The sequence below is a fragment of the Acomys minous genome (assembly GCF_964271855.1).
Source record: "Acomys minous genome assembly, chromosome: 8".
NCBI classification, from domain to species: Eukaryota; Metazoa; Chordata; class Mammalia; order Rodentia; family Muridae; genus Acomys; species Acomys minous.
Window position 1 is genome coordinate 17,643,362 of NC_140489.1, and position 17,045 is coordinate 17,660,406.

At 42.8% G+C, this 17,045-nt stretch overlaps 1 protein-coding gene across 2 annotated transcripts in view; it reads left to right on the forward strand.

The window, feature by feature from the left end:
* TRIP11 (thyroid hormone receptor interactor 11) overlaps nt 1-17,045 on the forward strand; it is a 69,974-nt gene that overhangs the window by 35,581 nt on the left and 17,348 nt on the right. For both annotated transcript variants that reach the window (XM_084792661.1, XM_084792662.1), the window contains exons 14-16: nt 1,283-1,446; nt 2,750-2,853; nt 7,790-7,889. In XM_084792661.1, the coding sequence (XP_084648787.1) occupies nt 1,283-1,446; nt 2,750-2,853; nt 7,790-7,889 (368 nt within the window). The remainder of the gene's footprint in view (nt 1-1,282; nt 1,447-2,749; nt 2,854-7,789; nt 7,890-17,045) is intronic.

Below are 17,045 nucleotides of genomic sequence, written 5' to 3' on the forward strand. Positions count from 1 at the left end.
ACGAGAGTGAGGCCAGCCTGGTCTACTTAGTGAGTTACAGGTTAGCCAAGGGCTACATAGTGGGACCATGCCTCAAAATTAATATTAACTAAGTAATTAAAAAAAAAAAAGATGTAAGCCAAGCCAAGTGCCGAGATGTTTAGTACTGTCTGCTTGACAGGATGTATTATTATCTTTTAAGTGACAGGCCTCTGGGCATGCTGTGAGATTACCTAGAGAGGTTAGTTGAAGAAGGAAGATCCAGCTCAACTGGGCAGCAGGTTTCTATGGTCTAGGGTCTTAGACTGAATGAAAAAGGAAAGCAGGTTACACACAATCATTTGTTGCCCTCTGCTCTTGGCTGTGGATGCCACATGGCAGGCAGCTTGTACAGGCTTGCCACTGTGATTTCTCTGCCGTGGTGGGCTCTCTTAACTAAGCCAAATGAGCCCTCTTAAATTGCTTCTTGTCACGTTTTTGTCACAAGTAATATTAAAAGCAACCGGTGCAGTTGCTGTATGAGTAACTCTCTCAGGTGCCCCTGGTTTGTACTTGGAGAAGGGCTTCTGTTTGTCACGTGACTAGAAGAGGAGAAGCAATCAGAATGTTTGTCAGCGAAGGCTGTTGGAAAGTTACAGGTTCACCATGAGGTGCAAAAAAGTACATTAGACTCCATTCCTTATTAGAGCAAAAGCTGACAAAATGATGAAAGCCCCTAGAGGTTTGAATTTATGATAAATTATGCTGTGGAATTTAAGTCCAGAAATTTGAAAGTTGCTTGTACATTTTTTTTTTTTTGCCATAGTTTCTTAGTTGGCCTAATTCTTAATATTTAAAAAGGCTATTGTTTGCCAAGAGTCACTTTCACAGGATAATTGACAGAAACAGATCAGCGTAACTCTTGAAGGTCGTTTGTTCATTTGTGATTTAACTTGAATTTAACACACCAATTGCAGGGAAGGTCAAATCGGAGAAGATTGGAGTTTCAGTTTGTAAAACTAGCAAGGCTCTGAGGTGGATGGACAGGTGCTTGGTGAGGGTGGTGGTGCTGCTCACATGGCGGTGTGCATGCTGTGAGGCCTCCAAACTGGGCACTTTATCAAGAGACTGTGCAGTGAGTGTTGGGTTTTACCACAGTTCAAACATGCAGAGAAGCTTTTTTTCGTCTTGCTGCATTCTCACCAAATACCTTTCAGTCTAACCAGACTTTAATGTATTAAGATGTAGGAAAAGCATTTTGTTGTTGCTCTTGTTAAATTACGTAAATAGATGCAACACTTTGCCTTTATTCTTTTATTTGAAGTCATCAAGCGAGTGTGCAAGTAGAGTCATTGCAAGAACAGTTGAACATAGTCTCCAAGCAAAGGGATGAGACTGCAGTGCAGCTTTCTGTCTCTCAGGAACAAGTAAAGCAGTATGCTCTGTCACTAGCCAACCTGCAGATGGTTCTCGAACACTTCCAGCAAGGTAAGTGAAGACAAGTTGTAGTTATGGTAATTTTGTCTTATTTGAATATGAAGTTAGGTACAGGAAATCCTTAAATGGTTACTGACTAGTTTAGGGGAAAGGTAAGTTACCACCACAAGTTAATTCACACTCCTTTTATGATTAAAGCAATCATATTTTTTAAAAAGTTTTATTATCTTATCACTAATTACGATGAAAGTCGAGTTTAAAAAGGTAAATAAAATGGAGAATCATGTGATAAAGGAGGTTTTCCAGGGCTGGTGAGATGACTCAGTGAGCAGGTGTTTGCTACTGATCATGATGACCTGAGTTTGATTCCCCGGGGCCCATGTAGTAGAAGGAGAGAACCCATTCGTGCAAGTTCTCCTCTTGACCTTCACATGTGCACAGTGGCCCAAGTGCACTCAGACACACACAGAGTAAATAAGTGTTTATGAAGGGTCAGAGTGTGGTGGCAAACACCTTTAATACCCACATGGGGGTGGGGGTGGAGGGGCCAGGGGGGTAGCCAAGCAGGTCTCTGTGAGTTCTAGACAAGCTTGATCTTATAGAGAATTCCAGGACAGCCAGAGCTACGTAGAGAGACTCTGTCTTAAAAAATCTCAAGAGCCAAGAAAGAAACATTTAAAAGAAGAGCATACAAAGAGGAGAATGATATACACATAGAAAGAGTGACTGGCTTTTTGAACCAAGTATGCTTTTTCACATTCACCCTCCCATCGTTAGGTTTACCCACTGACCATTCACTCACCCATCAATCTGTTGACTCAGTACATGTAGTAATTATTAATTAGCTAATTGCTACGTTGATTAGGGGAGGAGAGTAGGTGATATTTTTGTGCCTAAGCAAAACTTTGATTTGTACTTGGGACCCTTTAGGGCTGCACATTTAGTTGAAATCATTAGATTTCTTACATCTAGCCATGTGTGATTATCCACACTTTTAATCCTAGCTCTCAGGAGGCAAAGAGGTAGATCTCTGAATTACACACCAGCCAGGGCTACATAGGGGACCAAAAAAAAAAAAATCCCCAAAATGCTAATTTTTAATGTAATTGCTAGACTGAGTGTGAGGACAAAGGAGGAGTGTGGCATGGAAGCTGTGTTCCTAAGAGGAGGTAAAGAAGAGCCTGCAAGGCAGAGACAGGCAGCTGTGTCAGTGCCCCTTGGTGTGCTCACTAAGACATTTATACTTCTCCTTTGAGGTGGTTTTTTTGTTTTGTTTTGTTTTGCTTTGTTTTGTTTTTTGTTTTTTAATTATTAAAAGTCCAAGTGATGTGCTCTCACTTTCCTTTGTCCTTAGAGGAGAAAGCTATGTATTCTGCTGAGTTAGAAAAGCAAAACCAGCACTTAGCGGAATGGAAGAGAAAGGCAGAGAGTATGGAAGGAGAGGTGCTAACGCTCCAGGTAGGCCAACTTTCTTTTAAGTTCTTTGTCTTGGAAATCTCAGAAACCAATCATTTACTATGTTAATGTTTGAGTGATTATAGCCAGCTGTGTACTTTGTGTAGCAATGAACTGTTAGGCTCAGCATCTCTCAGGTGACTCAACATTTAGAACAGGCACAGTGAGTGTGGGCTGAAAGGCACTTTAAATGCTTTAGCGCACTTCAGTGTCTTCGAGACTCTGCAAAAGTGGAAACAGATTAATCTACAGGTTTAAGTGGAAATTTTCTCTTTTGAACAAAATGCTTTATATATTGTATTTCATATGTGTTCTGATTTTTCTACATTATCTCATTTGTTCTTTGTGTGTATGTGTGTGTGTTACTACTAATTTTAGTAATTTGAGAGAGTTTGCTTTGCTTTGTTGGCTTTTTGTTTATTGAATCAGGTCTCACTTTGTAACCCAGGCTGCACTTGACCTCTCAGCAATCAGTTCTTGCCTCAGCCTCCCAGATGCTGGGGCTACAGGACTGTGCCCAGTCCTTCATTGTATAGCCTCTTGAGATGGTTTTTTCATTATTTTCTATTTTTACATATGAAAGTCATATATAAGGTAAGGGTGAAATCAATCAATCCGCTGAGATATGACACCAAAGTGACTTGCTTTGGATTTTGGAGACTTTTTCTCAGTCATAGGTAGAGTCTGGCAATAGCTGGTGAAAGTAATAAAATGCCTTTATCTAGAGTTAGTGATGGGTGCTCTGTTAGGACTACTCCAAGTAAGGAAACACATTTCCTGTTAAGTTTGAAAATTTTTACTAAATCTTAAGTGACTATAAAAATTTTAATGTATATATTAGTATATATAAAATATGTGCACAATAGAGGGTAGCAGTTGAGCAAATATGCACGATCTGTCGACCCAGTGACCCAGTGTAATTGGAATGCTGTGTTTGCGGTTCATGCCTGCTCTTCCAGAGTCATCCTTCCAGTTGTTTCCTATAGAACCTGGCATCTGCTGTGTTTCCCCATTTAGTGAAGGACATTTTCTATTCTGTGCAAGCAGTTGCTTACTATGTACTTCCTTGTTTACCTTCTCATGATACACAGATTTCTATCAGCTAGGCTTTGGTTGAATTGCTAAATTATAGGATATAGACGGCAGCCTAAGCTTTATCAGGGGATAGTTTTCTTTCCTTTTTTTCTTTTCCTTTCCTTCCCTTTTTTTCTTTTGGAAACAAAGTTTTTCTGTGTAACAGCCCTGGCTGTCCTGGAGTTCATGAGGTTAGTTTTCTAAACATGATGATGTTAATTTACTCTGACTATTAATGATTATTATAATGGTTAATATTATTAGTGATTCTTGTTTTACATCCTTGTCAACATGTAACATTATCAGACTTTGAAATTTTACCAAACTGGTGGCTGGGAAGGTATAGTGTTTATTTTGTGCTATTTTGACTATAGCCAGGATAATTCATACAGAAAATAATTTTTTTGGTTAATGGTTCTGGAGGCTGAGAGCCCCGATATTGGTGGACTGGTATCTGAAAAGGGCATCATCCCCTAATAGGACCAGAGAGACACAGCAGGAAGGGGCCTGAACTTGTCCTTGTTTTATAAGGCCTACTCCTGCAACAGTGACATTAGTTCTTCCTGAGGACAGTGACCCAAATGCCTTTCATTAGGCCCTGCTTTAAATGCTCCATTTCTTTTATCAAAGCTTATTAATGTATCTAGAAAGAAATTTTTTGTTGCTTTGGGTTTTTTGTTTTTGTTTTTGTTTTTGTTTTTGATGCAGGGCCTCTTTATGTAGTTTTGGCTGTCCTGGAGCTTGTTATGTAGACCAGGCTAGCCTCGAACTCATTGCCCCTGTCTCCCAAGTGTTGAGATTAAAGGTGTGCACAACCACAACTGGCCAAAAGATATATTTTTATTCAACACTTTAAGTTGTGTCCAGTGTTTTCAGAATATTAGACTCTTAAGTTCAAATCTTTCACAAAACTAGTTTTGTTTTTAATTTAAAATGTAATTTATCGCCAGGCATGGTGGTGCAGCCCTTTAATCCTAGCACTTGGGAGGCAGAGGCAGGTGGATCACTGTGAGCTCAAGGTCCGCCTGGTCTACAAAGTGAGTCCAGGACAGCCAAGGCTACACAGAGAAACCCTGTCTGGAAAACAACAACAACAACAACAACAAAAAACCCCAAGAGACTAATTTATCATTTTTAAAGGAACAAAATAAGCCAGAAGAAACTTAGGAGGAAATTAATAAAAATGAAGGTGAGCAAGTAAAATAAAATCTAAACAAATGGTAAAGTAACAAAATATAAGTGCTAATGTCCAAAGAGGCTTTATTCTTTCTCTAATGTCTTTGTAAGAGCTGGGAGGTAGCCCTGTGGTGGAGTGCTTGCATAGTACCTGTGACACCCTAGATTTTGTTTCTAGCACAGCAAATGCCACAAACCCACAGACCTCACTTCTTTCATGTAAACACTATGAAGCTGTGCTTTTTTTTTTTTAAAGTTTAGATCTTTTAAAAATATTTAAATTTTTTATACCAAATTTAGATTTATAAATTTGGAATAATACATTTCTATTTACAGGCTTTGTTTGCTTTTTTGTTTGTTTCAGACCTATTCAAAATTCAGCCTCTAGAAAGTAGAATTGGTAAGGAGTGTGTGTGCATAACTTACATGCATACAAAGAGGACACACATGTAATTGATTACAGGGAACTGCTACATGATTGTGTGAGCTGGCTAAGCAAGTCTGAAGTTTGGAAGGCTGAAGTCAAGATGGAAGACCACATCAAAGGCTTATCTGGAACTCACAGGCACTGGACGTAGCTCTGTCCTCAGGCAGTTAGGGCAGTCACAGCAGGGGAGAGCTCTGTGAGCACTGGAAGAAGCTGCTGGCCATCAAAGGGATTTTGTCATCTTTGGGGGGCACCCAATCTCTGCTTTTAAGAGTTTCCCAGCAGGGCCAGCCAGATTACTCATGCGCGTGAGCTTTCCTTAAGGGCTTGAAGCACACGTGCAGAATGCTGCCCTTCACACTAACAGTGAGGTCTGTACTTGGTGATAACTAGGGACTAAAACCTATCCAAGCCAACACACCGTACAGTCTCAGATCAAAACTGTGGCCTGGGATATACATGGGTAAATTCTTCAGGATAAGCAAAAAAATTGAACAAAGAAAAGCAATGAGGAAGGACTATCAAAATGGAGCCAGTACAATATAGTATAGATCAACAGTACAGGGAACCCAGAAGTGGAGTCCAGAATATATTTGAGAATTTAAAATGAAACAGATTTGAACTTTCTTCCTTCCTTTCTTTCTTTCTTTCTTCCTTTCTTTCTTTCTTTGTGATGGTCGTCGAAAACATCAGCAGACTGACTCTTTTGCTCCTGGGGTGTGGGGCTCAGGAGCTCTTGGTGGCATAGGTCTCTTCTCAGGATGGCACTGGCTCAGCGGACAGCCACTGTGCCCACATCAGGGCAGTGCTTGTTGCAGGTCGTGTTCCTAATGTTGCTGAGGGTGCCGTGCATTCTTGTTGATGGTGGTTCTTATGTAGTAAGTGGCTGCCTAGCGCAGGTCTGATCTGTGTTTCATGTCCTCCGTGACCCCTCTGCCATCATCATGAGCTGCACTCCCACTGTCTTGTGGTGAACCAGCCCATTGATCAGGAATCTGGAGCAGTTCCTCAGGACCATCCATTGCAGATGAGTGGACATGGTGGTGGCTACTCTCCCTTTGGTGGCCAGAGATGGAAAGACCCCAATTTGAACTATTTTTATTTCATTGTTGAAGATTTTATTTTAAAAATGATATTGACGGGGCATGGATTTAATTGCAGTACTTAGGAGGCAGAGGCAGGCAAATCTGTGTAAGTTCAAGGCCAGCTTGGTCTACATAGGGCTTTCCAGGTCAAGCATGGCTATATAGTAAGACCCCATCACAAAGTAAAAGTAAATGACACTGGCAAACTATCCATTGGACTCCATCTTACACCATATACAGAAATAAATTCCAGTTCTATCAAAACAAGACTAGTTACCAGCTAGTGGCGCTGGCTTCTGAGAACAGTTGTTTTGTTTTGAGTCGGAGTCTTGCTGTGCTCAGGCTGGCAGGTCCTTCTGTTGCAAGAGGCCTAGTTGGACAGGCCGACGCCACCACATCTGGGTCTGAGGGTGTTCTGGATGATGTAGTAGACTGGGCAGCTCTTCTCACATTTAGGGTAGAAATTACCAAAGTCTATTCGTTGATAAGTACTATATTAAAAATTTAAATACAGAGAAAAAATACCTTACAATAAACTCTATATGTACAGTACAAGTAAGGAGGATCTTAATCAAGATTAAACTAAAGAAACTAAGAGTAAAGGAGAACCTCTTTGTATATCCCTAAAAAAGGGTTAAATGGCTAGTGGTCAGTAGACCAATGGGTGACCTCATTTTCACTGCCCAGAGCACTAAGGGTTCCTATCTACCATACAGGGTGCTTGCACAAACGGGTGGCAAGATAGTGCAGTAGAAATAAACAAGCAGTGAAAACAGTGATGTTTTCCTATAGGAGTAGATCTAACTGTTGAGTAAACAGAAAAGAAAAAGATGCCCAGTAATAGTTATAATGAAATATCCCTTTATACAAGTTAGCTTACAAAAGTTTAAATGAACAGAAACATTTGTTACTGTATTTCTTGACTTTATTTATCTTTTAAATTTTTTTTATCTTGTTACTGTTACTTTAAAAAAGATGTTACTTTTAGTAGCATCTTTAGTTCTCTAAAAGGGCAGTGATGCTTTGTGAAGGAGTATGCGGTTAGTAGGTCCCACAAACGTGCCCATCATCACGTGCAGTTTCATCACTGACTGAGCTGGGATTCTGAAGTATCTCCCAGCCCTGTGGTTTGCAGGACACTTTGCATATTGTTTTTTAATCAACTTTCCTCCCCCAGGAACGTTTGGATGAAGCAAATGCTGCACTGGATTCAGCATCAAGACTTACAGAACAGTTAGATCTAAAAGAAGAACAAATAGAAGAACTTAAAAAGCAAAGTAGGTCTTTTTCCTTTGTTATCTCCAACTGTGCTTACGTTGAATTGGGTATGGTCTTCAGCCGTACATTGGTACAGCTGAGTAAGGCTAGGGTATTTGATTTCCACTTCTCAAACTTTTATTGAAGTTTGAATCTAATGAAGCCAGAGTCATTAGGGTCGCCGTGGCTGCCCCGTTAGTTCTCCTGGGTCTTGAGGTATGACTGTTGTGTGGGTAGTTGTTGCCCTGTTGATCGCGGGGGCTGGTTGGACTGATGCAGTTTGTATGGTTTTTGCCGTCTTGCTGATAGTTGATGCTACAGCTGAAGCCGGCTGACACACTAGAGAGGGTACACTCTCAAGGGAGATCCTCAGCGACTTCCTGGAAGGGAATGGCTGAGTGCAACCTACTAAGTTTATGGTTGGGATAGGAACTCAATTCATTTGGGTTTGGTGCTTGTAACGTATCTGGTAGCTCTGTCAGTTCTCTAAAGGTGATGTAAAGTTGCTGTAGTCGAACCTTGCATGATAGGGTGGCTCACAGTGCTTTGCTAAGTTAACAGCTGACAGTGATGGCATATCATTAAATTTAATCTCTTGTTTGGGGTAGCCAGGGATGTGAAGTGTCTCTGGGGCTGTGTTTAGTTAGTAATGATTTGAAGTGACTGGGGAAATGGTAACAGAGCCTAGACATCTATATTGCTTGTAAATGATGTCTCTGTTGTCATAGCAGTAACACAACAGTTAAAGAATTAAGAAATATATACCATGTGTCACCCATTAGAAAGTACAAATAGAAGTAGATGGAACAGTGACATGGACACTCAGGAAATAAGCCCACAAGACGCACAAGCCCAAAGATCCAACCTAAATAATTTGGCCTGGATTCCCCAGGTGGTTATAACAAAATAGTAACAGATGCAAGGAAGTTGGCATTGTTGGGACAGCTTCACTCTGAGACTTTGTTGTAAGTTTTTATTTCATAAGAACTGATCAGCATAGGAACTCTGAATCTCAAATAGGCCTGGAAATAGGCAGTAAGGAAACAATCCAGAGTGAATGTCTGTTACGGACAATTGACCTAACAAAGACTATAATGTTTGTTCCTTACTCATTTTCCATTCATGATCAACTCTAAATGTATAGTATCGGTCTTCTTTTATAGATTATAGAGTGAGATTTCCATACAGGTCTCTTTACTTGTACCAAAGCTTTGCTCTTCTCATGTATTCCTGTCAAGGAAATGGGTGTTTGTGAAATGTCTGACTTGGCTTTTGCTCTCTGTGTTTCCCTTGGCGTTGCAGTGGTACCCTCTTCACTGTGCCCTCACTGTTGAAATGGCTTCCTTAATAAGAGGAAGTATGCATTGGGAAAATAATCTAGATAGGTAGAAAGCCAGTGCAACTGCAGTGTTAGTTGGAAGACATGTGGTGAACTAAAAGAACACAGCACCTAAAGGGTTAGCCAAGGCTTTCCTGTCTTAGAGCCGAGCCATCAGTGGAGGCAAAAGGGTGAGGTTTGCACCAAATCACTGCTCTGTGACAGCTTGGCACCATGTGCCCTGATGTCTAAGGCCACGTCCCCTTTAGACATTGACCTATTACATTCCTAGTAGACTGTGGTCAGATAAGGAGGAGACTGTCTTGCTGTAGGATTTGGTATTTGCTCAGGCACCTATTTTTCAGTTTTCTTCATTGTAGCTGGTAGGGCGGGTGGCCTGGGTTCCTGTTTGTATAAAACATAATGAATAATCATTATTAATGAGTAGGAACTTTGGGTTCATTCTAGGGAGTCAGTGTTAGAAAGAAAACTTGCTTATTTGCTTGTACAACTGCTGTTTGAAAAGGCCCAGGGAGCCAGTGTGGCACAGACAGGAAGGGGAACACGGAGACAGTTGGTTCTGTCATGTCTTTAGATTTTTCTTGCCTTTTATAGCTTCTAACAGTGTTTTCTTACATTACCTAAGCGCCTAGAGCCACTTTTATATCTCTAAGCACAAAAGTGATATTATTTTCTCTATGCTGTGTTCTTGATTTGATAATATAAATAAATTCTTGATTGGCTTACTTATTTCCAAAAGCATCCTGTATGTTTTTATAAGTCATTAAGTACTTTACATGTTGATTGATGTTGTAATACTGTACTTTATTTTTAACACAAAAGTTGGCCAGACAGCAACAGTTTTTGCCAGGAGAAACAAATTTGAAAAAGACAAATTAGTTTTTGTTGCAAGAAAATACACAGAGACTTGAATTGTAAAGGAAAGTATTGTTTTATTTCTAAGGGTCTGTAGACTAATGATTAGCCGATACACTGTTTCAACATTTAGACAATATTAGGAAATTTACTTTAAAAAGTGATGTTTTATTCAGAATGGTTGATTATATTATTAATACCTAGATGGGATTCAGTCTAGCCAAACATAAGGGAAGGCTGGTTACATCTGACCCCAGTGTTAAGGCAATAGAACATGGACGCCATCAGTTCCTCTTGGAGCATGTGGTTGCTGATGTCAGGGACCAGCAACCATAGTGAGGAATTGCGGGCATTTATGGGCGCTGTATGAGAAACATGAGGACAGATGCCTGGTGGTTCCTGATCGGTAAGCACCTAATAAAGACCAGCTGCTTGGCTTCCTGTTGGCTGCTGTGTAGAGTACTGGATAGGCCCTTTTTCAAGGAGTCGAAACAACATCATAAGGTGGTAATTTAAGACTCTTGTGCACAGCAGTGGCCTTTAGTGGCATATTTAGTTCCTCTAGGACACTGTCAAGAGGCAGAGACTTAGGGAAAGTGTTAAGGCACTAGTAGGATTTCACCTACAATTGTGAAAATTGTTTAAACCATAAGCACTTGCTAAGCTAACTCATCCCCCATCGAGAGAGCCTGTGGATGCTGTGTTTGGTAGGCAGTGTTGGCTGCACTACTGTTGCCCTTCCCTCTGGAGATTGTTCTTTTTACATTTCACCTGCAATGTCCTTTTTAATTCAGTGCCAAAGGCTGCTCTCATGTGCTGTCCTGTACTTTCTATAGTCAGTGTGCCAGTCTATCAAGTGAGGAGGATGGTGTCTTTGTTCTTAGTTCATTGGAGTTGAGAATTCCTGTAGACTTGTTATTGATGAGAAAAATCACCTGTGGAAACCTAGTACAGCTGAGCCATTAAAAGATAGGCTGTCATGTATGTAGGTAAGTGCTTTCTTTCTCTGTTTTCTTCATTGCCCTTAAGATAAATTATGCTTAAATGAAAATTATTAGATAAATTGAAATGGGAAGTATAAGATGGTTTTAGATTTGGTAATTAATACTGAAAAGCACTGCCTTTTGTGGTATGCAAAAAAAAAAAGTACATTTTCGTAACCAATAGAAACTAAGTTGTAGTATCAAGAACATCTTTTGTTCAGCGTGCTAGTTTATGCCTATGTCTTCACTGTCTCTGTGCTAAGGATAGAACCCGAGGGCTTGTGTGTGCTAGGAAAGTCATTTGCATCCCAAGCCCTATACTTGTACCTTAAAAGCTTTCACAACTAATTTTTAAAAATAGTTAGAGGCTACTTTTTAAAATGTCTTGTATGAGTTGAAAATGGAAATTGTTTCTTAGAATATTTTTAAAAAGAAAGCTCAGAGTATGTGTAAAATGAGTCCCAGTAAAGCTTACTGTAAAATATGAAGCATAAAAGCACATTTTAAAGCTACAGAGACAAAGGGAGGTTGAAATGTTTCACATGGAACTACCTTCATGATGCTGAATGGTTGAGTTTTTATTTTAAATAAAAACATTCCATTTTCCAAGACATGATTTATACAAGAAAACATATAATGTCCTGTTGAACATAAGCCAAATACATTCCCAGACGCTTTGTTACCCAAGTCTTTTGAGAGAGTTCTTTATAGATGTTTTTGGCAGAAGTGGTGGTTTTAGAGGAAACATATAAGAAGTACCAGATGCAATTTTCTGAATTGCCATAAATGGTTAAAAGTTATTTGTAATGATATAAACATCTGGGTATGATAAAAATGCAAACATTTAAATTAAGGGAAAATAATATTAGGTAAATAAGCTGTTCTGTACTTTGTTACACTTTTTAATGAGTTTGGTAGGAATATCTAAACTGAACAATGTTTTAGAAATTACAATTGAAAACTAATTTCTGTAAACAGAAAGTAAATGAATTATGTACTGATGAGAATATTTTATATACTTGATCTCCTTTTTCTGAGTAATGGCTGAATCACTCAATATGTAATTTATTTTATTTATCCTTTCCAGAGAACACCATCGATTCAGTCATTGTTATTGCAAGTATCATTGTTTATGTCTTGAGTACTGAGCTCTACTGAGGCCCTGTGAATAAGTAGGTGACAAAAGTCAGGCCTGAGGGGAAGAAGACGTAGTCAAGTACATGCTCTGAATTGTTTTGAAAGAGCTAGAAGTGGTGGACATGTGCAGGGACCCAGCGGGCAGCTGCACATGTAGACTCACAGGTGTCACAGCGCGCATAAGGACTGAGCAGGCCCAAGCCAGACAAATCCCTGCAGGCAGTGGGAAGTGAGTAGGAAGCTCCAGCCCTGGCTGAGGAGCTGTGGGCAGCTGATAGCCCTTGTGAAATGAGTTGTTTTTCTTTACAAAAGATATGGGCAGCACACATTGGCCTTAATGGGTTATAAATAAAATGATACAGAATAAATTATATGGAAACTTTTTCAATTAAAAAAAGGAAAATAGATACCAGTTGGGTGGATAGAGGAGGGTTAGTGGATCTGGAAGAATCTGTAGGAGCAGGTAAATGAAATCAAAGTGCATTGTCCACAGTTATACAAGAACTGATTTTAAAATCTTTAATAAAGAAATTGTTTTGAAAGAGCTGTCCATTCTACTTGGTAATAGTGGTTTGGGGGTGGGTAAGAAAGATTAGCTAGTGACTTAACTTTTCTTACATGATGGATACGTAACAGGCTAAGTAGATTGGTAGCTAGGGAAAATCATTCTAGACGGAGGGATCACATGAAATGAGGTGGCATACTCTGAAAGTGTTCAAAGAGAGGAGCACGCGTGAGTGTGCATGGTGTGGTTGGTGGGTGTGTTGTTATGGAAGGCTGGGAAGGTAGAGGTGAAAGAGATTTGCTGTATGGGGAAAGGAAACTCAGCCATGAATCATGAGCAGACTGTAGACTGTTAATACCAAAACAGCAAAGGAGATGGGCACAGGCGGGGCCAGCCTGCAGCCATTGCAGTACGCCGTTGTTCTCCGAGTGGAGAGCAGCACCATGGGTCATTGCCCCACAAAGTAATCTTGTCGTGTTTTAAGTAAGCTAACAGTTACGTGTTAGGCTGCACTCATGGCTACAGATTGCACAGGCCTGGTAAACACTGGTGAGTTGATGTGTTTCTTTTGTGGGCGGTGGATTCTCAGCTCAACCTCATGATTGCTGCACTAGCTTGTGAGCCCAGTGCTGCAGATCTTAGGTCTTGCAAGGGTCAGTGAACTCTGGATTCTGATTTCATAGATCCCGGCTTTCTATCATGATGCTTCATGAGAGCTTTGTAAAAACTGTGTGGTCAGAACAGGTCACTTCCTGGGGGCATGTTGTGGAGGATTCGCAATAGCAAGCTTTCAGAGTGAGACTGGTGCTGAGTCCCAGATCACATTCTGCTCGTAGAGGGTTTGCTATGGAACCAGTATTCACTAAGTGGAGAAAGTATTGTAGCTTCACTTTTCAGGGATAAAATTGCAGCCCTTCTTTTTGGGATGTCTTGTCTATACAAAACTTAAAAAATATATGTATGCATACACCCACCCACCCACCCCCACACACACACTCACTGTACAAGATGCCTTTAAAACTTTATATATAGAAACTGTAAATTATCTTAACTGGTAATAAAAGGGATTAATAGACAGGGACTAATAGAAAGGGAAAGCATATTTGATTTGCTGGCATTAAAAATAATATATTTGCAGGGGCTAGAAAGAAGGCTTAGTTAATAAAGGGCTTATCACGGGAGTGTGAGGACCTGAGTTCAGTCATGACCCACATAAAAGCCAGGCACATTGGCTCACCTGTAGTATCAGTGCTGGAGAGGCTTAGACAGAAGGACTTCTGAGTTATAGTGGCCAGCCAGTACAGAAGAGTTAGTGAAACTGAAGTTGGTTCAGTGGGAGACATCTGAAAAAATAAGTTATTTAAGTAATTGAAGAAGATATCCAACAACAGCCTCTGGCTTTCACACACATGCACATGCATTCACACTTGTATGCCCATTTCCCTCCTCCCATGTATGCACACGAACATATAAATGTATACATAAAAATGTATAACTATATAAAATCTCTTGGGCTAGTTCAGTGATACAATACTTAACTCTCACTATGTTCAATCCCCAGTGCTAAAAAATCTCAGTATCTTCCCGCCCTTCACCTTTCCTCTCGTTCCTCCTCTCTGTCTCTACCCTGTTTCTTTCATGTGTACCTAGTAATTCCAATTAACTCTGTAATACAGTAAGTCTCTCTTATTTTCATCATAAATTATGGTATTGAATTCATATTAATGATGTTGTATTATATTAATGACATAAATTCATTGCCAACAAGTAGACTTTGGGGTATAGCTCAGTTGGTAGAATGCTTGCCTAACACACAGAAGCCCATGGCTTTAATCCTCAGCACCAAGTGGGCAAAGCATAATGGTACATGCCTGCAACCTCAGCACTCGGGAGCTACAGGCAAGAGGATTAGAAGGTCAGAGTCATCTTTGTCTCAAAGCAAGTTTAGGAGCAGCCTGGGCTACATGAGACCCTGTCTCAGAACAAAGAGGGGGGAAGAAGGTAATTTTTTACTCAACAGTTAATTATGATGGGACAGAAAAACAAAACAAAAAATATTCACCATGTACTCTAAACCTTAACATTCTGCCCCTTTATGAGGTTGAAAACACTTAAAAGACAAAGCAGTTCTTTACTTCAAGTTACAAAAAGATGTGATTAAAAAATGTTTAGAGTTAAAAGTGATTTTTGTATAAATTGAAATTCTATAATAAAAAGACCAAGCCAGACTCAGTGGCACATGTCTGTAATCCCAGAACTGGGGGGAGCAGAGGCAGGTGAATCTCTGTGAGTTGAAGGCCAGCCTGGTCTGCAAAGTGAGTCCAGGACAGCCTGTCTAGGATGCCGACAGCCAGTAATTCCCATGCTTAGGAGGCAGGCAAGGGGTCCCTCGAGCTAGGTGTGTAGTTGGACTGCCCACATTAGTGAGCTCTTGGTTCAAAGTGTAAGATGGAAGCAATCAAAGAAGGAGCCTGATATCAACCTCTGGCCTAGACACACACACACACACACACACACACACATACACACACACACACACACACACACACACACACACACTTTCTCTCTCTTTCGTGTGTGCATCCACTAAATTATATTAAATTGAATACCATATCAAGTTTAAGTTTATTCTGGGCACTGGAGAGGTAGCTCACTGTTAAGAGCATGTACTGCTTTTTGCAGAAGCCCCAAGTGTGGTTCCCAGCACCCACACACGCACCCATACCCATACACGCACCCACACCCACACACGCACCCGCACCCACACACACACGCACCCGCACCCACACACACACCTGTACCCACACACGCACCCACACACGCACCCACACCCACACACGCACCCACACCCACACACGCACCCACACACGCACCCGCACCCACACACGCACCCACACACGCACCCGCACCCGCACCCACACACGCACCCACACACGCACCCGCACCCACACACACACCTGTACCCACACACGCACCCACACACGCACCCACACACGCACCCACACCCGCACCCACACCCACACCCGCACCCACACACGCACCCATACCCACACATGCACCCACACACGCACCCGCACCCACACACACACCCGCACCCACACACGCACCCATACACACCCCCGCACCCACACCCGCACCCGCATCCACACACACACACGCACCCACACACACACCCGCACCCACACACGCACCCACACACACCCCCGCACCCACACACACACCCGCAACCACACACGCACCCACACCCACACACACACCCGCAACCACACACGCACCCACACACGCACCCACACCCACACACGCACCCGCACTCACACACACACACGCACCCGCACCCACACACATACCTGTACCCACACACGTACCCACACCCACACACGCACCCACACCCACACACACCCCCACACACACACCCCCACGCACCCCCCCACACACCCGCACCCACACCCGCACCCACACCCACACACGCACCCACACACGCACCCACACACACACCCGCACCCACACACACACCCGCACCCACACACGCAACCACACACGCACCCGCAACCACACACGCACCCACACCCACACACGCACCCACACCCACACCCGCACCCACACACACACCTGCACCCACACCCGCAACCACACCCGCACCCACACCCACACCCCCCCCACACACCCACACACACCCCCACACGCACCCCCACACACACCCGCACCCACACGCACCCACACCCACACCCGCAACCACACACGCACCCACACCCCCACACACACCCACACACGCACCCACACACACACGCACCCAAACGCACCCACACCCACACACGCACCCACACACGCACCCCCACACACACCCGCACCCACACCCACACACACACCCGCAACCACACACGCACCCACACCCACACACGCACCCACACACACACCTGCACCCACACCCGCAACCACACACGCACCCCCACCCACACCCACACACACACCCCCACGCACCCCCACACGCACCCCCACACACACCCGCACCCACACCCGCACCCACACGCACCCACACCCACACACGCACCCACACACGCACCCACACCCACACACACACCCACACACACCCACACACGCACCCACACACACACCCGCACCCGCACCCACACACACACCTGCACCCACACCCGCAACCACACCCGCACCCACACCCATACCCCCACACACACACCCACACACACCCACACACGCACCCCCACACACACCCGCACCCACACGCACCCACACCCACACCCGCAACCACACACGCACCCACACCCCCACCCACGCACCCACACACACACACGCACCCACACCCACACACGCACCCACACACGCACACACACACACACACACA